Source organism: Lemur catta, chromosome 18, assembly GCF_020740605.2.
Source record: "Lemur catta isolate mLemCat1 chromosome 18, mLemCat1.pri, whole genome shotgun sequence".
In the NCBI taxonomy this organism is placed as follows: domain Eukaryota; kingdom Metazoa; phylum Chordata; class Mammalia; order Primates; family Lemuridae; genus Lemur; species Lemur catta.
In genome coordinates this window covers 43,743,790-43,764,855 of record NC_059145.1, presented here as the reverse complement: position 1 = coordinate 43,764,855, position 21,066 = coordinate 43,743,790, and the positions used below count along the sequence as shown (strand labels likewise).

Below are 21,066 nucleotides of genomic sequence, written 5' to 3'. Positions count from 1 at the left end.
CTTTGTGCGTGGTAAATTCAGTTTTGAACCTCAGTCTTCTATCTCATTCCTTTATTCAGAGGCATTTACCCAGTAGCTACTTGGTGCCAGGAAGATGGAGACAGAAGGCTTAGAATGTCCCTTCCTCCGGGGATTAAGAGACAAAGGAGACACTATTTGCAAGAGTGGTTGAAGGTCATCCAACTGTTGGATGTAGACTCCAAGGCCAGGACTCCGCAACAAGGAGCCTGCAGACTCTCAGGTCCTGCCTCCACCGTGCCACTGTCAGCAGTGGGTGACTCAGGGAACAGGAAGGCACTGTCTCTGCGTGCAAAGGAGAGAGGAGGGAATCAGCCACTTACTTACTCCAGTGACCTTAACAGTGATTAGTTCTTAAGGAGAAAAACTGTTCATTGTTAAGGACCTGAGGCAGTCAATGGATTTTCCTTCCAAACTGCCCTTGGGAACTGAGCCCAAACAAAGTGAAGAGGTGTCAGTAAAAAAGACCTGTCTTTCTGAGGCTTTGCAGGGGAGGGTGGCAGTTTGGGCGACCCTCAGCGGGACCGCACGTGGCAGCGAGCTCACTGAGCACCCCCACACCTTAGAGGCAGGATGGGCCCGCGACCAGGCCCTGCCTGGCGCCCCTGGCCGCCCAGCCTGGGCGCATCACCGGGCAGGCCGGCGGGCAGGGCGGGGCCCATTCGTTCCTAGCACCTGGGCCCCTGCTCCAGCCCGCTGCGGCTGGCCAGGGCTTTTATTATGAAAGGAGCTCCCCCCTCCCGCACTTTCGGGGAAACGGGGAGGCTGGGCCGGGACGTGTAGCAGGGACTTTGCAAACTCTGCAAAGGTCGCTGCAGATCTTTGAGGTTCGCAGATCCCCGCAGATCCCGCGGGCGTTCCCCACCCGCAGAGCATCACGGCGCTCATCGCTGGCCCCGGAGTTGGCGCGGGGCCACTCCGCGGCAGGGACGGCGGGGACCTCCCGTCCGGGAAACCAGCCCAAACCGTACATCCTGGGGAACCCGGCGAGCCGCGGCGCGGGGGGCGGCCGAGGACGGCGGGATGAGTCCGAGAGCAGGCTGAGCGCGCCCGCCGGGGAACCAGCCGGGTCGCGGCGGAGGACATGGTAGGAGCTGCGGGGGGAGCGCGCGAGCGGCGGTTGGGGTGACAGGTGGCCGCAGCAGCGCGCACCGGCTGTGGACGCGCGGAGCCCGCGCCGCCTCCCGGGGCTGGAGTTGTGCCCCGAAAGTTGCATGGAGCGGTGGCGGCTTTCATTTCTGCCCCAGAACTGGGGGCGATTGGCTTTACTGTCGCCGTTGGCGGGGAGGACCTTGATAAAGCGTCTTCCATTCCCCACCCGCACCCCTTGGCTGAGCCGGAACCCGCGCGCTGCTCTGCGCAAACTTCATGCCATCCGCGGGCAGGGAGAGGGGAGGATCCCTGGGGCACCCAAGGCCTCCTCTGACGGGTGGGACGCCTCTGAAGTCACCGTTATTCTCTTAAAAATGCATGTGAAGTTTGTCCTATCTTCTATAGCTTAGCAATGTATTAATATTTAAAAAAATATGCCTTACATTTATTACCGTTGAGTTAAATCAGCTCTGGTAAGGTTCCAGTACTTGGTTTCCAGTGCCCCATCCCCCTCCATAGGGCGTAGGTGGGGGCACTGGGAGCTCTGGGGTGTCACTGATGAAGCCAGGGACCTGTGGATGTGGCCCTTCCGTTGATAAACCTCGGGGACACCAACAGGCAGAAAAGATAAACCCTTTGGGAATGTAGCCAAGGCCACTTAGCTAAAGCACACCCGTATCCCTCAGGCCTGGCTGCAGCTAAGGCTTCCCCTGGGCAGAACCCCCCTGCAGCCCCGCCCACCTCTGCAGTTCCCTGGGCTCCCCTGTCTGCTTCTATGCCCTTCCCGCCCCTTCCCTCCTGCTTCTCAGCTCACAGTGGGCAGCTTGGAGCCCACCAGAGACGCTGGCTTCTGGGGAGTTTGGCTGTGGGCCTGGAGTTTAGAAGGCCACCTAAAGACTCCCCTGTAGTGTGAAGTAGGGTCTCCCTGAGAACAGCTCCCTACTTGCAAGGGGGCCCTGGCAGGAGGCAGGACCAGAGGGCGAGGGCTGGTCCCAGGAGCTGGGGGCTCAGGGGAGGATCCATTTGAAGCTAGAGGTAGGTGTGTGTGTGTGTGTGTGTTTCACCTTCCCCATATAATACCCTCTCCCCAATCCTCATAGGTTTCTACCTGAAAGCTGCTTAAAAAGAAAGAAATATGGAAACCTAAGCTTGAAACCTAAGCTTGAAAAGGGAGTGGTTGGAGGTCAAGAATGTGAAACTGAAAAGTGTGGGAGGTTTTTTTTTTTTTTTTTTTTTGCTACAAATTCCGTTTCGGGGCAAGAGTGTTGCCAGAAGAGCAGGGCCCATGGCCCTCCACTCTGAGGAGTATTAGCCGTGTGCTGGAGTCTCCTGGCTTTACAGGTGGCTGTGGCTGAGCCTCTGTGGCTGAGGCAGAGTGCATGCAGGGGCGAGGGGACCTGACTTCTACCCAACCATGTGTTTGCCCCACTGCCAGTGTGAGCTTCCTGGCCTGTGAGCCAGTGCAGCCTCTCGGCTTCACATCCCTGGCCTGGGTTCTGGGGCTATGTTAGGGAGAGGACTTGAGTCAGCATTTCACTGTGTCAGGGTTCACTTGCCAGAGGCAGGGGCCCGAGAGGCAACCTCTGGCAGTGAAATGGCTTTGGAGAGCTGAAGGATCCGCTTTGCTTCTCTCTCCGAATGTAGGGTCTTGTGCTGCAGAGGACTTGGGGGCCCGTGGGGTAGCCTGGTGCTGGCTAGAAACAGCATGGGAGGAGACAGGAGCTGAGAATCCTTTGGGGGCCTTAGTTTCCCCTCAGTAAAATGAGAGTTTGGACCAGATGCCTTTCAGCCTCCAAAAACGAGTCCTGTTGTGAATAATTCTGAGGCTGGACCTGAATTCTGGTGTCCAGGTGTGCTTAGCACAGACTACCAAATAGGCATGAGGAAGAAGTGGTTCTCAGCCCTGGGTTCCACTGCTCCCTAGGCCAAATCCAGGTGGGACCCAGACCAAGGGATTTTTTTCAGGCTCTGCAGGTGATCCCAGTATGCAGCCAGTGCAGAGAAACACAAGGCTAGATGGCTGAGGGAACAGGGAAGGCTGGGGTTGAAAGCTGTACTTCCAGATATCCCAATATTACATCTGTAGAATCATCATTCCTTGAGATATTCCTAAAATACATTTTGGGAAATGACACATGCAATATGTCCCTCTTGAAGGGTCCTACCATAGAGTAACCTCTTTTAATTCATTAAACTGAGATGTGAACTTGCCTGACTGGTTTGAACATGATAGCCTTCATCCAGTAGTTCCTTAACACTGTCCTATCACTAATCCAAGGTACACCAGATGGGAAACTCTGGGTTAGAAATATGAAACCAAAAGTCTGGAATCCTTAAATATCTTTTTGGAAAAAAAAGATCATTGAGCTGTAGGAACGTTTTTGATCCTCCTAAGGAAATGTGAGTTATTGCCAAGGCTTGGTGTGTGTATTTCTAAAATTAAGACTGAGACACTTGTCACTTTATTTCCTTGCAACAGTAGTTGGAGGCTCGATGTTTGCCAAGAACTTGGAACTTAGATGAAAAATATTGATAGAAGAAGTTAAAACTATTACTGCCAACTTAAAAAAATGTTTTCCTCCCAATTTTTGGGATATATATACAAGTTTTACAGGTACCATGATTATCATTTTGGCACTTTTAAAATTCTCTTTGAGTATTATTTTAAAGAGTTGAGATTATACCAAACATGCAGTTTTGCAATCTGATTTGTTTTACTTCAGGTTATATCAAAGTATGTTTCCATTTCTATATCTTTAGAAAAATCTTCCTAACCATACATTTAGTGTTAATTACCGTGATTTTGATAATCATCTCCCCGTTTGTGGACATTTAGGTCATGTACAGTTTGGGGCTATTTTCAGTGGCATGTGGCCAATCCCGATTATCTGTGGAAGTGGGGATCTGAGCGCTCAGCTAAGTGGAAATCAGACAAATTCACAAGAACAGCTGCTTCGGTCTCTTTCTCTAGCAAAGAGTTTACTGTAACCCCCTTGCAGGGCCCAGAGAGTGTGTCATGGGGGCAGTTTCTTCCTGTCTGTCTTTGCTGTGTGCTGTGGGCATGTTCCCATGCAGGCAGTGGTGGGGGTGAGGGGGCCCAGGAGAGCTCACCTGTGTGTCAGTCCTCTTTACTTTTTTTTTTTTTTTGAGACAGAGTCTCACTTTGTTGCTCAGGCTAGAGTGCCATGGCGTCAGCCTAGCTCACAGCAACCTCAAACTCCTGGGCTCAAGCCATCCTCCTGCCTCAGCCTCCCGAGTAGCTGGGACTACAGGCATGCACCACCATGCCCAGCTAATTTTTTTCTATATATATTTTTAGCTGTCCAGATAATTTCTTTCTATTTTTTTTGGTAGAGACGGGGTCTCACTCTGGCTCAGGCTGGTCTCAAACTCCTGAGCTCAAGCAATTCGCCCGCCTCGGCCTCCCAGAGTGCTAGGATTTCAGGCGTGAGCCACCGTGCCCGGCCTAGTCCTCTTTATAAGAACCAAGATCTAAAATCCCTGGTTGTTAAGATTCCAAGTGAAAGGAACTGAGGCCAGAGAAGGGCTGGAACCTCCTCAGGGTCACTCAGAGCTGGGCTAGAGCCCAGGTCCCTTAGTTCTTTCCCTCCACTGCCCACACAGGGCCAATGACAGGCACTGCAGCCTCTTCACAGACTTGCAGGATTTGGTGTGGCTTGGGGCCGTAGAAGAAAGGCACAGGGTTCACAGTCAGGATGGGGTTTGTGCCAGGCCAGGCACCGGGTGGCTCTGGATAAGCACTGCCTCCCTCTGAACCTCTGCCCCCCATCTGTAAAAGGGGCCGTTATGAGGAGCAAATGGAATCACGGAGGAGAAAACATTTGTTGTCCCAAAGGTGCTGTAAGGGTGTAGGTTTTATGGTGGACCCACAAAAACACACACACGAAAAGGTTTTCTTTTTGTCAGGGCCTAAAACAAATGGTGAGGAAGACACAGATGCCGTTCATTCAATACCAGTCAAGGGGACGCTTCTGGGACCCTTCTCTAAGTATGGATGATGTAGAGACAGATTCTATGCTAAAATAGTTTTCTTGCTCCTCTAAGTCTCTCTTCCCACCAGGCAGGAAAAACCCAGCCTGTACGAGAAACCCAGTTCTGTTCCCCTGGGCCGCCTTGCTGAGCCCTGCTGCCTGAATGAAGATGGAGCCCCACAGGCCCCTGGGGTCTAATGCTGGGGTGCATTCTCCTGCCCAGAGAGTCCCCAAAGTTCCCAGGCTCAGCTGAGGAAGAGGTTAAACCAGTTTTGGAATCAGAACAGGGAACCTTGAAATCTGGCCCTTGGAGCCTGGGGGAATTTGATACCCTCTCTCTTGTGGGCACCTCCCTTACCTGCTGCATCCAGGACCAGGGATGGGCAGGGATATGCAGGGAGCAGGCGGTCTTAACACATTAACTGCCATGTGAGTTGTATTTAACTCACAGTAGTTTTGAGCCCAGGCCTCGTGAAGCATATGTGACTCGCAGGTCTCTACCTTGGGAGCCACAGGGTGCGCAGGCAACTCAGCTGCCATGCTGTAGCATACGTGTTACCTACGTGATGGGTGGCCCCCTGGGCAAAAGCCTGCTGTCGGTTCGTGAAAATCCTACTTGTTGGTGTTCTTATTGTTACAATTCATATTGATAATTTAATTGCATATAACAAGTGCACAGAAAACAATAAAAAAATAACAAATTTTTCATTAAATTAAAAGGGATCATTTTGTTTTCAAAGTTTTTATTCTGTTTTCTCAATGAAACACTGTGGCCCCAAGGAAAATTTGTTTTTTTTCTAGTGTGGCAATCAGTGTGTTAAACAATGAAGAGGCCCAACCTAGACCAAGTGGGGGTTGGTCCAAAAAACAGTGTGGGGGGCGGGGGCAGAAATAGGCCCCACAAAGAGACTAGTCTGCAGTTGTTTCGAGGGCCAGTGATAGAACGTGCTTGAGCTGGGCCCCAAGATGCGGGCAGCTCCTCAGCACAGACCTGGGAGGCCCACCCCATGCCCTACCCGAGGTACCAAGCGGGGCACAGAGGGCACCAGTTTCCACTGAGGCTTGGTAGCTGCGAGCGACCTGGGGCTGCCTTTGCTTGGGTCCTCTAGTGATGTGACTGCTAAAGTCTTTCCCTCTGGGGACTTTGGGGTACAATCCCTGTATCATCTGGATGTGTCTGCACAGGCCTGTGTGTGAAGGGCCACCTGGCCTGGGAGTGAGGGTGGGAGCAATGGTTGTGCGGACTCCGCAGGCTGGAATCCACCTCCCCCTCACCACACACACACACACACATGCTCTGGGGACTGCCCAGGTTATGGCTCCAGAACCGCTGGCTGAGTGCAAGATGGGACGTGCTGTATGGTAGCAGCTGGGGAACCCAGGGGTCAAGGCGGGAAGAGTGGAAGGGAAGCTGGAGGGGATGTGGAGGTGGAGGAAACAGCAGGGGCCTCCCTCTGGTCTCCAGGCCCTCACTGTTCCAAAGGAACAGGTGTCTCCTGGGGAGGGGCTGAGTCTTATTCCCACATGGCTTTGGAATGCCTGAGTGGCATATCAAGAAGACTGAGAAAGGGGAGTTAACAATCTATGTGTAAACGTGTGTTAATGTCCCTTCCTCTCCCTGCCACCTTGCTGTGCATGCATTCATAAAATGCCTGATTAAAGCCAGACACTGTGTAGGGCAGAAAATACAAAAATAAAAAACACATCTCTCGGGTCTAGGGAGTCCAGCGAGGCTGCTGTGCGTGCCTGTGTGTGGTGTGCGTGCACGCGTGCGTGTGCCACTGCGTCCGTGTACATGGGGCAGGAGCAGGTGGTAGGGTCAGGGGAGAGGGAAGCACAGAGAAATGCTTCGGTGCCGGGAGTTAAATGTTCTGTTGAGGATGTGGAGAGAGGGTGGACCCAGCCCGAGGCGTGAGGGGGGACCGGGGAGGCTCCGGGATGGGGATCATCCGAGGAGGACCTGGATTTTGTCAAGAGGAGAAAGAAGCCACTACCCATCTGTTAGAATAGTTAAACAGTGAAAGGAAACACCCTGACAACACGGAGTGCTGGCCAGGACGCAGAGCAACTGGAACGCCCAGACACGAAGGGCGGAAGCACAGCGACGTGGCCACACTGGCAAACAGTTTCTCAGTTTTTAGTAAAGTTACACATACACTTAGCACATAACCCAGCAATCCCATTCCTATCTGTTTATGCAAGAGAAATGAGAACGCATGTCTACACACAAACCTGGACGCAAATGTTTATAATAGCTTCATTCACAATTGTCCCAAACTGGGAACAACCCAATGTCCCCTCGGTTGTAGATGAGATGAACAAACCGTGGCGTATCTGTACCATGGACTACCACTCGGGAATAAAAAAGAACAAATTATTGATCCATGCAGCAACATGGACAACTCTCAAAGGCATTTTGCTGAGTGGAAGAAATCAGTTTTAAAAGGTTACATACTGTGCAATTCTATTTCTATGACATTCTAGAAAGGGCAAGCTGTAGGGATGGAGAGCAGGACCGTGGCTGCAGGGGTTGGGGGTAGGGGAGGCTGTGACTACGAAGGGGCAGCACAAGGGAAGTTTGTGGAGTGTGGCACGTTGTGTGCTGGTTGTGGCGGTGGTTACATGAATCTGTACATGTGCTGAAACTCGTAGAACTGTACACAAAAAATTCTAGTTTTACTGTATGTAAATTAAAAATAATATAACAGAAAGAAGAGGGAAAGGCATTCTAGAAGAAGGAACAGTATGTGCAAAGCCCTTGGAGGCAAGAGGAACTGTTACAAGTTGGCTGCGAGGCAGCTGGGTGGGGACGGCGAGGGGAACCTCTGGGAGATGGGGCTGGGGCAGAGCCTGTGTTATCGTCCTGAGGGCGGAGGGGGCAACGGAAGGGCTTTTGAGCTTGGAGAGGTGGGTTGTGTGTGCGAGTCAGAGAGCCGTTCTGGGGGCCAGGAATAAGGGGGCTGGGGGACGGGAGTGGAGTGTCTGGGGCGTCATCCAGGCGGGCAGGACAGAGGTCTGGCCCTGTAGCTGCCCGGAGGGAGCAGGCAGGAGGGACATGTGGCAGCAGGACCTCCAGCCCTTGGTGACCTCGGACGTGGAGCCCAAGAGCAGGCTGAGAGTGACTCTAGTTTCTTGTTCCGGCTTCTGGATGTACAGGCCTCTGTGTGCCTTCCTCCTCTCTTTGTCTTCATTTGTATATATCTTTTGCTGTCTCTTTACTAGTTACACTTTAAAGTACTCATGATGTAGAAGTAACTTATTTAAAAGTGATACTAATTATTTTAATTCTATAGATTATTATGTTATATTCTTAAGAGCAATGGTGAAATGTTTGCTATTTCTCTCTTAATCCTCGTAATTGGTTTTGTGCATGTTATAATCATAAAAGCAAGATAGAGGTAATTCCCACAATAAATGAGTACATGCTGTTTATGTCACCTGGGCTGCCTTTCCTGTGGTCCCTGCTGCCCTCTGCCAGCCAGTGCAGCCGCCTGGCCCCTTCCTCCCGGCCTCCAGCATAGGTGACCACCCCTGCTCGGGGGTGGGCAGGGGTGCGGCTGCCACATCCCTCCTGGCCCAGCTCCTCCGCCTGCCATGGGCTTGGCTTTCCGCTAAGTGGCCTGGGAAGGGGCTGTATCACATGCTGTTTACCTGTGGGTACCGTCTGTTTGGCTTTGAGGGTGTTTGCTTGCAATGAGCAGACAGCCTCTTCCAGGGCCATCCGGAGAACTCGCATCCTCCCATCGTGGCTGGGACGGCAGGTTCCTGGTTCTGTGTTTAGGAGCCAGGTCAGGTAGGCATTTTCCCAGAAATGCCATCAGCCAAAGAACTGGTCAAAGACAGCAGAGGGGATAAGACTAGAGACAGAAAGAGGGAAAAAAGAGAAGAATCAGAGGCAGAGACGTAGGGGTGCCAGGTGAAGAGAGTAAGGTGCAGAGACAAAGGAGAGTGGCTCTGGAGAGCCTGTCACCCGGGGGTGCTGTGTGGGACCAGGCGGGCGCTCCCTGCAGCCCGTGAGCGTGCCATGTGGCGGGGGCTCCTGGCTGGGCTGGGCACGCTGTTCTGAGCCGGGTTCCCTCAGTGGTGTCGCCACTTGGCAGAGCAGCACTGACTTCTGCAGCCTGGCTGGCGCACTTCACAGCTTCGCAGGCCCCAGGGCCGCCCTGGTGTCAGCCTGTGCCCCGGCTGGGGAAGCACTGGCAGCGGGACAGCCCTGACTGTGTCCCACCGGCCGCTCTTGCCCCTGTCCAGACAGGTTTTGCGCCAATGCTGTGAGGTGACATGCAGTGCACTGGGCACTAGGAAATTCTCAAGACACTCTGGCACGGATTTAACAAGTTGCTTTAGTACTTTTAAATGCTTGGTGACATGTTTGAGGTGGGAAGGGAAGTCCCAGATGCAGTCAAATTTGTAATGTCCGAGGGCCATAATCTCAAACAGTGCAGGATCTACAACCCTCTTCATCCTTTTCACCAAAGGAGGTGAAGGAACTGCATCCTCAGGGACACGTGATAACCTTTGCCAGCCAGGAGAGCGGAAGGGGGAGGGCTGGGAGACAGGGTTGGGGAGAAGCAAAGAGGTTCTTTCCTGGGAGTCCTCAGGGAGATGCTGGGCAGATGGGGCATGTCCTCAGGGTCACTTTCTGTCTCCTGCTCTGCAGGATCTCTTCCCTCTAGGGCTCCCATTCTGTCTGTCTGGGCTCCCCTTTTAGGGTTCAGATGCTGTTGATTCTTTTGGGTGAATGTGGGGTTGAGGTAGGATTCTTAGAAGCTTATTCTTTTAAATATTGTTGCTGCTTCTCCTCCTGACCTAATTGAAGAGGAACTTGTCATTGATTTTCCTTTTGGGCCTTATAGTGTTTTGAAATGGTCTTTTTGTATCTCCCTTTCTTTGTTTTAACTATAAGAGCAATACCTGCTTGTTGTGGAAAATCCCGCCTGCTTTTGGGTCTCTTTGGAGGGTCTCTGGGCGGTGCTCCCCACGTTGGAGCCGCAGCGCAGCCAGCGGCACCTGCTGGGGGGGCTGCATGGCCAAGGTCCCTGTGCATTCGCCCTTGGAGGTAAACTGCTCACCAGCTTCCCAGAGTGCTGCTCCCTGGTTGCTCCTGGAGCCGCAGCGGTGACTGTCTGTGGCAGAGGGAGGCAGAACAAAGGGAACCCAGATTTACTGAGTTTGGTTAGCAGAGAGGGCGGCCGTGTGCCCAGGCACCGTGTGAGCACTGGAGTGAGATGAGCATGCCCCAGGCCCCCTGGGGGAGGCTGGGGGAGCATGGGTGCAGGCCTACCCCATGCCTAGCGTCCCAGGTGTGGTGTTCTGTGTCCTAGGCATGTTGCCCTGGGGGTCAGCTGTGTTGTTCTGTCGGCTAGGTACGACTCTACCTTTTATGAATGAGGAAACTAGGGCTCAGAGGCGCCTAGGGCCTTGCCTGAGGTCTTGTGGCTGGGAAATGGTGGGGTCAGGAGCTGCACCCAAACCTGGATGAGACCAGGCCGGTATCTGGGACCAAGGCTGGGATGAACACGTATGTAAATGGTGGGGGCAGTTCTCCCATTCTTTTCACCCCAGCCAGTTGGAGGAGGTCTGGGGACGCCTGGAAGGATGCCTAAAGTCCCTTGGACATGACAAGGTAGAAGCAGTGGGGGTGGGGGCCATGCCAGCTATTCACACCCTCTGCACAGAGTCACACAGACGCACACGCACTGGCTCACACACATCCACTCACTCCATGCACTTACGTACGTTATAGTCGCACGCTCATACATACAGCCACACCCTCACACCAACGCAGCACCCACACTTTCTCACACACACTCACACACCCTTGCACATTTGCACACCCACAGAGCAGCCGCAGAGGTGCTGCCTGGGCTCACAGCGCCCAGCTCTGAAGCAGGAGTGTTTGGCAGGGTGGAAGGGCCGGAGCCAGTGCCCAGGCTGTGGTGCGGGTGCTGGGGTCCTGCTGCCCAGGTTCTTGGGCCCAGGGGAGGTGGAGGCTGCAAGGCAGTTTGAGGGCTGGAGGCTGGGATGGCTACTGACTGGCCATTTGGATGCCCATGCCTACGCTGGCAGCAGGGTGGGCGGCACACATGGGCCTCTGTCTGCAGGACAGAGCGGCTCTGTTGTCTGTGCACACAGAGGCTCAGTGTGTGCCTCCTGGGGGACTTGGACCCCAGTTCTGGGACTGGCCACTGGCAGGGCTGCTTCCTGGACAGCAAGGGCCCTTGCTCTCAGCCTGCCTGCCCATCTGGCTACTGTCTGCTCTTAGAGTCAGTTACCACGTTCTGACCCACCCCGCTCTCCTGGCGCTCAAGATCCTTTCGCAACTACAAAGATACTATTGTACCCCTTCCTTTCAGAACGTTCTGCCTTGAAACTCTAGTTAAAATCCTTTCATCTCCCTTTTGGCTGTCTGGGCAGGGACACCTGCACAGTCACTTCTCGAGGAGTCAGAAGAGGCCCCTGGCTCTTTGTTCACGCTCACTTATCCCCCTGACAGTGGCCCAGGGTGACTGGTTCAGACTGTAATTGTCACAATACCTTGCTTGGTGCCGTCTTCAAGCATGAAGGGTCCAGAGGGTGAGTTCTAATTAGAACTGAATTCAAACCCTGCTCACCACCTTGGGCAGCTCAGTGAACCTTTAACTTCTCAGCTTCAGTTTCGCTGGAAGATAAGAGGGCCCCCCTTGACGGCACGTATGTTCCATGCTGTAATGGGCATAAAGCATATTGCCTGATGGTCAGCACATAGTAAGTGCTCAGTTAATGGGAGCTGGGCTCACATGTTCCTTGGACAACAGTCAGGGCTGGAGATGCAGCAGGGCCTGGACTGCTGGGACCATCAATAGGATCCTTCAGTGCATCAGGAGGGGCAGGAGTGGGGAAGCCTCGGACTCTAGGTGCACGGAGGGTTTTGAGGTGGGCATGTGTGCTGCAAGGGGACTGCCTTTGTATCAGCCCTGCGGCTCCATCCTGTGATGGGGAATTAGAGAAAGAGGGAATCAGAGGAAGAGGAAAGGTGTGCTGAATCCAGGGGTCTTTGACCCCGGGTCCATGCATAGAATTTAGGGAAGCTCTAAACTTGGTTAAAGAAAGTTACACCTTTATTTTCACTAGTCTCTAAGCGAAATTCAGTCTTCCTTCAATCATAAATGTAGGCATTAATCACAATAGTGTTAGTAAGAACTGTGACTGTCACCAAGAGTAGTCGCAGATATCTTATGTCATGCCAGTGGATGCATGTGCTATGAAATATGGTCTTTACTCATTGCTGCTTTGAAAGTGCATTTGTTTTTTTGTTTTTGTTTTTGAGACAGAGTCTCAAAACATAGAGTACGATGATGTCATCATAGCTCACTGCAACCTCAAACTTTTGGGTTCAAGTGATCCTCCTGCCTCAAACTCCCAAGAAGCTGGGACTATAGGCATGCACCAGTACACCTGGCTAGTTTTTCTATTTTTAGTAGAGATGGGGTTATGCTCTTTTAACTAAGGTTGGTCTTGAACTCCTGAGGGAGTGAGTTCTCACGGGATACCCTGCCTCGGCCTCCCAGAGTGCTAGAATTAAAGGCGTAAGCCACTGTGCCCAGCCTGCATTTGTTATTAGATATATGAATAGATGTTATTATTTAATGTGTTAATTAAGAAGCACATATATGATTATATCACAAATTTATTTTTTGGACTATTTTGATAATTGTATTTCTGTGTAATTGATTATCTTTGTAACCTGATGGCTTTCACTTTACACGTTAAACATAAGCATCATGAGGTTCCACAGCTTCACCAGTGGCCAGAAGGGTCTTTGGAACCAAAAGCCTTGAGAACCCCTGGCTCTGTGCAGATATTTGTCAGTGTGACCTGAATTTTGGAGAGTGCCAGAAGCCCACTTTGCCTGCAGATGTCTTTCCTCAACCTCTACTCCAGGGCCTTTAAAAAATAATCTTCAACAAACTTGTAATGTATGCGAGGCACTGTTCTGAGTACTTTCCCCTCAATAGTAGTAACAGCATATTGCATTGTGTCTACAACATACCATGTTGTTATGGTACAACAACATAACAACAATGCCAAAGCGTTGGTCTTTGTAGCTTTCTTATTCATTGTCTCACCGAATCCTTAAGACCTTTCAGGATTGGGGGCCCATTATACCCATTTTAGAGATGAATAAGTAGAGGCTCAGTGATGCTGAGTAATGGCCAACTCGTGGAGTTCATGGTATGAAGGACTTCAAGGTGGGCCGTCCCACGACAATGTGATGTTCTTTCTACTCAGCCACCCTGAAAGTTCTCATACTGGGACTCAGCCTTTTCATTTTGATATCTAGTCTTTGCAAATTTTCTATTGTTAATAAAAGTAAATTTCCTTGGAAATTAGCTTGTTGCGTAGAGTGTTGCCTTGAGGGTCTGGGCCCGAGGAGCGTCTTGTGTAGACAGAGGAGAGAGAAGGGCAGGGCTGGAGTGGGAGGCCTTGGAGGGGCTGCGGCTGGATCAGGGGAGGCCTGGGCAGGGGAGAGCCCCAGGGGAGGTGTGAGGGCAGGAGACTTGGTGGTGGGTGCTGGAGCCGGGTGGGAGGATTGGGAAGGCCAGTGCCGGGAAGGACACACTGATACGGAGGGCGAGCTCTGCCCAATTTGACTCTGTGCATTTTGCTCAGGGAGTCTCCAAAACACATGTGGGGGGCTGAGGGAGCCCCCATTTCTGGAAGTGTCTGATGCAGTTCATTGCTTGGGACTGGGCCAAGAGGACATGTCGTAGACAAACAGCATTTTCTTTCTGTCATGAACAGAGAGACCTGCTCCTCTTCTCTGACTCTGAGCGCATCCGTGTGGTGCTGCCAGGCACTGCCCATTGTCTCTTGTCTTGGACTGCGGGTTTCTCCCTAATTTCTGGAAGGCAGTAGCCCCAACGCACATCGTATCACCCGACAGCGCCCAGCGCAGTGTGGATGCAGAGCATGTGGGCAAGAAACATTTTGGTCAATTGGTAGCCTCCTAAATCTCTCAAGAGTGGTCCAATGGAACTTTCTAAGATGATGGAAATGTTCTGTCCTGTGCTGTCCAACACAGTAGCCGCTACTCGCAGGTGGCAATCGAACACTTAAATGTGGCCAGTGCAACCAGGAATGGAAGTTTTTAATTTTTATTAATTCACATGTAAATAGTCACGCGTGGCTCTCATATTGGTCAGTACAGCCTGGCCCAAGAGATGACAGGGAAGTGGTGATGGAACCCGGCTGCTGGCCTAAGTGACTGAAGTGGGCTGAGTGAAACGGAAACAGATCTGCCTGTGCTCTGTGTTCTCGAGTGTCATTGAGCTGTGGTCAGAGGAGTGTTCATCTCCTATGAGAAAAACAATAAGGCAAAGGGGATGCCGAAGGCACCCGTCCTTCCCCGTGGGTGCTGGGAGGCGACAGGGAGTGGTGGGGCTTGTGGTGAGTGCAGGGAGCACGTCACTGAGCGAGAGCCACCGCCTGCTCCAGCCACGTGGGAACATGGGCCCAAAGTGTGACTAGAACCTCCCCTTTTTCAGGGGAAGCTGAAATCTGGATTTTTTATGTGAAATATCCTGGATTTCAAACATTGGCTCAAATTTATTCAAAATACTTCAGGCCAAACAGAGCACATCTGCTGGCCAGATTTGGCCTGTGGATCTCAGTTTACAAACCTCCCCCAGGTCTAACCCTGTGTGAGTCCACACCACCTCCTGGGGACTGGGGTGCATCCAGGGCAGTTTGTCCCGATTGGCCCAGCCTCCCCTGTTGTCACGAGTTTGGTCAGAAGAGGGGAGAAGTGTGTCTGGAAGACACAGACCTGCCCCTCTTGCCTTCTCTGGGGCTGTCTTGGCCTCTGAGCAGCCAGAGAGTAGAAATTTCTGGAGGATTGGAGAGGAACAGCTCAGACAGAAACTTGCTTAATTTTTTCAGCAGCAATCCCCACCCCTCCTGACCCAACCCTACTCCCAGGTCTGAGAGAAAAATGTATGGCTGTTAATACAAAGGCAGCCAGAGAAAATTTCCAGCAAATGACAGGGTCTCCAAATTCCATCCGCCTGCGGTGTTCCCACACTGGCGCTCTTGTGAGCTGGGACAAAATGCTAATTCAGCTGTGGACGTGGAGAGGGCTCCTGGGGCCAGCAGGGCCGCGAGGCCCCAACTGAAATCAGCATAGAGACTGTAGCAGGCGACCAGCAAACAGGGAGGGGAGATAAGGGACCCTGTCTAACTCCCTCCCATCTCGGGAGCAGGAGGAGGGTTCACACTCCCAGCTACAGGCAGTTGTTCTCAGCACCCGTCCCAGCATCCCTGCCACGGAGGCAACCCCACGGGCATGGCTGGAAAACTGAGATCATGGTCATAGCCACAGTACTAACGATAGCGAACACTGATCCAACTTAGCTGCATTGCGTGCCAGACCTTGTTTTTAATGCTTTACCTGCAACGCCTCATGTAACTCTCATGGTACTTAGAAGAATGATTTTTTTTTTCTTTTTCTTTTTTTTTTTTTTTTTGAGACAGAGTCTTACTCTGTTGCCTGGGCTAGAGTACCATGGCGTCAGCCTCGCTCACGGTAACCTCACACTCCTGGGCTCAAGCGATCCTCCTGCTCAGGAAATATCTGCTCAATAAATTAATGAATGGTCCACCCCACGAGGGAGGTGCTGTTATGATCCCCATTGTACAGACTGAGGCCAAGGTCACACAGCAAGGACACCGTGGAGTTGGAATCAACACCCAGGCAGCCTGGCTCTGAGCGCATGTGTTGGTAACAGCTGCACTAGGCTGGGGATGGCAGGAGGCCCCAGGGAGCTGCTCGCCTCCCTTCTGCGCCCAGAGATGGAGCCTATCAAACAGCTTGGGGACTGGAAGAAAGGTCGTGATCCTGTAGGCAGGGACTGAGTGGGGCTCCCTGGGACCATTTGGATATGGGATGCTCAGTTCCTGGCTCAGCCTGTGCCCCATGGACCTTGAGCCATCCACATTGAGCCTGACGACTTGCACTCTCCCTGGAGAATGTGCACAAACTCTAAGAGGCCATTGGTCTTTCTGATGACAAGTAGGTCACTCCGTCCCTGGAGCAGAGGCCTGGCAGCTGCACGTACCAAGGGCCCTGTGCAGAAATGCACATTCCACGCTCCCTTTGTAGGCTGAGCAGTAAAACAGAGCTGAGGCTGGAACTTGGACTGGAATAATGTCCCCTCTGTGCTAGGGCTGAGGGGCCCCGGGATGGGCAGCCCCAGTAGCTGGTGTTCCTCAGTTGGGGCAGGAGGTGAAGAATTTTCCTTCCTGCCCACCCTCCACCCTCTGCAAGCCACACTTCGGGCGACATCTGCAACTCCTTTTCAGAGAGTCACAGCAAAGTAGTTTTGTGGGTGAAGTGTCTGGGGATGGGGAGGGGGTCTGGGATCGAGTGGCTGGGTCTGAGGGTGGGAGACCTCAGCAAGTCTTGCTGCTCCCACCTCTGGCCTCTGTTCCCTGCTCTGTGTTGGCCTGGCTTTGCTGTTTTTCAAGTGGGAGGTATTACATGTGCAAGCTGCTATTTTTGTGTGCGTGAGAGAGAGGGAGAGAGAGATCTGGGATCCACAGAGACGGGGACAATCTTCAGATTTGAAAAGAAAAGACTCTTTTCTAAAAACGTGTCTCCCAAGAGCCTCTCATCCGTGGACGACTCTGACCCTCACTGGGTACAGACTCCCCTCCCCAGCTGTACCTCACGTAACAGCTGTGCAGGGGAGCAAAGCTCCTCTTCTTCCTCCTCCTCATAGCTGACATTTATTGAGCACCTACTAGGAGTCTAGAATAATTGTAAGCATTTGACAGTTATCTCATTTAATTAGCATAATTGCCCCTCAAGGCTTTGTGTTAGGCTGGTTCTCCCAGGAGACCTTGAGACAAAGCTTCCAGTGCAAGCGGTTCACTTGGAAGGTGCTGCCAGAAGAGGGCAGTAAGCAGGGAGGGAAGGAGGGAGGGAGGGAGACGGAAGGGATGAGATTGTTCAGGTTGCCAGGAATGAAGCCAGTTTGGAAGGCACTGTGTGTGCTATCAAACTACCACGCCTCCCTGCCAACGTATACTCCAGGCTCTGGACCGAGGTGGTGCACACCAGTGCTTCTCCCCCACAGGCACCTGCCACGTGCAGCAGCCCCCTGGGTGGAGGTGCTCAGAAGCCTCGTCCTGGACCAGCTGTCACCCCAAGCCTGTCTCCCTACTGCTCCTCCTGTGGCAGCAGCAGGGCTGGAGGAGGAGCTTGTCTGCCGAGGCTTCCTGGCTGGGTCCACAAGTGCCCCCTGACATCCACACACCATTCCCCAGGTGGGCACGCTGGACACGGCCCTCTTGGCACTCTTGCTGCCAGGGCCCCCTGCAGTCCCCGTGGCCAGTCTCTGCAGCAGCCGGGGCAGGGGTTGTGTTAGTTTCCTATTGCTGCCGGAACCACCAAATTTAGTGGCTCAAAACAACACAAATTTGTTCTCTCATGGTTCTGGTCGGAAGTGCAAAATCAGTTTCACTGGGCTAAACTCAAGGTGTCAGCGGCTCTAGGGCAGGATCCTTTTTATGGCCTTTTCCAGCTTCTAGTAGCTGCCTGTATTCCTGGCTTGTGCCCCCTTCCTCCGCCTTCAGAGACCGTCATCCCAGTCTCTGCTTCCGTCCTCCTGTCACCTTCTCCTCCTCTGTATTTGTATGTGCCTCCACCTGCCTGTTATAAGGACACTTGTGATTAAACTTAGAGCCCACCCAGGTAACCCAGGATAGTCTCTGCCTCCAAAGACCCTTAACTTCACCACCTCTGCAAAGCCCCTTTCCCACGTACAGTGACATGCACAGGTCCCAGGGATTAGGACCTGGATGTCTTTGGGAGGCATTACTCAGTTTCCCACAGGGGTGGGTCCACCCTCTGCCTTGAGGACCAGAGTTCCTGGAGGTGGGGGCGGGCTGGGGCTCTGTGCTTCCGAGGTGAGTGAGACCAATGTGACCTTTCAAATGTTTTTCCACTCCCACCTACCAAAACAAGGAAAAGCAATCATTACTGGATATTTAGCAAGTAACTCTGCCACTTCCAGAGTTAGGTTTTCACTCTTCAGTCAAATTCCTCCTTGAGTTCGTGGAAAGATGGGGAGTCATGGAGTCTCTGGAGGCGGAGGCACTTGGAGAGGGCATATGAACAGGGGACACTCACCCTGGGGGGCCTGGGCCAAATCAACCAGATTCTCCAGGCTTGGCCCTGGATGCTAAAGCGAGAGATGAAGGAATCTGGGGAATCTTCTCTCCAGTCGGCAGCTATGCCTGCATCCTGCATTTTCACAGAATCCCACCTTGCATGTCAGGAGGCGAACATTCTGTGGTCTAACGCTGCATATCTTTGTAGCATTCCTCCGTGACACTCCAGGGCAGAAGGATAAGATGAAGCTCAGGTCCTCAGGAAGGCAAACAGGAAAATCACACTAATACTCTGTTAGTACTATTCTTTCCTTAGTTTGGGAGTGCTGCTCCCGTGGGATTAACTATGCAGTCATTTGACAAGTGGCTGAGGTTGTGGCACTTCAGTTTTAGCTGTAATTGGGGGCAGGATGGGGCATGGGGGATAGTGAAGACCAATTTCTCCTACTTGCTAGTTTTGCGTTTCAAAATCTTGGCCTGGACCCATTTCTTTAATTAAATCTTACATTTTCTTGAAGACAGGGAAAATTTTGTTCTTTTGGGATCCTTGTGGCACCATCGTGATCTGGTGGAGATGCCCATGTGCTTGTGCCAGGAGGGAAGAGGGCATAGAGCCCATTTTCCTGCCTAGGAGGAGCACTCTGTCCTTGGCCACCCCTCCCCAATTCATCTCTGCCCCTGCCTGTCCACCAGGTTCAGCGATCCAGATGTCCCAGTGCTGGGAACACCCAGTGCCGGAGCTTCCCCTTGGCACAGCTCTGTCTCCCCAGGCCCCGACGGTGGGACTAGTCCAGAAAGCCTGCCTGGGTCCTGTGCTGTAGGAAGCTGCATTTCATGACACTGACGAAGGAGAGAAACCCTTCCAGCTCCTGCTTTTCTTGGTGGAACTTGGTGATACATCATCCGGGAAAGCGATCATTCCTTCTAACACTGGACGCCACAAAATCCAAACAGCGCGTGGCCACATCCAGCCTGGAATGCGCTTGGCCTGGCCGCAGCCGGGCAGGAGGCCAGACCCAGGCGAAGGGCCCAGATGCTGTGAAACACTGGTCTGTGCTCAGCAGACTTGCGCAGGCTTCAGCAACACACGCACGAGGACGCAGCGCCTGCCGGTCTGCCTGCGAGCACAAAGCTGCAGATGGGAGCTGAGGGGGAAACACCGGCTGACTTTAATCCCTTTCAAATGAGGAAAACTGAAATCCACGGTGAGGGGCTATAGCTACTGACTTCCAGGAACACTCAGTGTTTCCAGGAACCTCAGTGAGAAATTGGAGGAGGTGAGGAAGGCAAAGGAGAAGTGGGACAGGGGGGCCTCTGGGGGTGTGGTTAGAGCTGGCATTGGGGCCTCGGGGGCAGCTGTGTGCCCGGAGGCTCTGATGGGCTGTGTCTGTTGCCTTTGTCCCCAGAGCATGTGCCAGTCCAGCTCCCCGACATGGGGTCCGACTCTGGGAAACCAAGGGATGCAGGGCTCCGCCAGGTCCAGCCTGCAGTTACTCACAGGACTGTGACATGTGGTTTTAATCCAGCCCTCTGAAATCTGCCCATGTATCCCCTCTCACCCCAGCCACAGTGTTGTTATGACAATTATTAAATTACACTGTAAAAACATGGAACAGAAACTGCAAATTCCAAACTCTTTGCCAGTCTCACTCGGAGTCTGAGTGGTGATGAAGCGGTGATCGGTCAGAGGGCTGCTTGGAAGAGGGCAAACGTCAGGGAAAAGACCTAAGGGGGTTGTCACCCCTGTAGTGACAACTCCAGGGCCAGAACAAACTCGATTTTTATTAAACACACACACACACACACACACACACACACACACACGCACACACACATGCGCACACACACACATACACGTGACACATGCCTTCCGTCTGCCCCTTCTCTCTCCCAGAAAACTCCTGAGAAACACTTCACACGTGCCTTGCACTTTTGTGTGCTCTGTCGGGGAGAAGAACATGTGATCTCTCTGTCTTCGGTCTTCTCTGCCCAGCTTGTTATCCCATTGTCCGTGGCGTTTTGGTGGAGGACCAGGTTTTTGTCAACTTTTTTGATGTCTGGTATTAATAGTTGGGAAAAGATGACTGAGCCTCTGGCCGCTCAGGGACTCCAGCCGGTCCTGTGCAGCCAGCCGGGGTCCTGTTGCGAGCACCGGCTGTGTCAGGGTGTAGACAGGGGGGTCTGGGGAGTTGAGAGCGAGGCAAGATCTCAACTGGATTTCCCCAAAGTGGAAGAGCATTCCCATCCCTGTGACCCCATGGAAATGAGAAAACGTCTCCCGCTGGCTATTAGAGTAGAAACTGTAGTAAACTCCAAGTCCCTGTTTCTCAAAGTGTCTCTGCAGTGGCCACCGGCTTGAGTTGGAAGTTTTGAAAAAAGTCCTTCTCAAAATACCTCCATTGGACAGAAGGCTCCCTCCATGCCATCTGCCCGTCTCATGGGGAAACTGGTTCAAGGGATATATCTGTAACCAGGTGGCACTGTCATCCTCATCACAGCCATTTGTGGTGACAGCACTGTGCTCTTATTAGTGAAGGGGGGATGCTACGCCTCATTACTAAACTGTCTTCCTGTCATCTGACCAAGGGCACGCACTGAGCCCAGCAGATAGCATCAAAAGATCTGTATTGGTTGGGTTTTGCCCTGATAATGCTGCGTAACACACAGCCTCACCGTCCCGTGGCTTAGGAGAGCATCTGCTTATGTCGTGGCTACAGGGGTGTGGGTAGGCTGGGCCCAGTGGGCACAGCTGGGTTGGCTCCAGGCTGGGGTTGGGTTCACATCTGCTCCAGGTGCCTCACCTGGGGCAAAC

The 21,066-nt window shown here is 52.6% G+C and overlaps 1 protein-coding gene across 1 annotated transcript in view; it reads left to right on the top strand.

Annotated features, from left to right (window-relative positions):
• The first annotated feature begins 831 nt into the window (after positions 1-831).
• Positions 832-21,066, top strand: part of GASK1A (golgi associated kinase 1A) — a 45,801-nt gene continuing 25,566 nt past the window's right edge. The window contains exon 1 of the mRNA XM_045529836.1: positions 832-1,105. Within this exon, the coding sequence (XP_045385792.1) occupies positions 1,103-1,105 (3 nt within the window). The 5' untranslated portion in view covers positions 832-1,102. The remainder of the gene's footprint in view (positions 1,106-21,066) is intronic.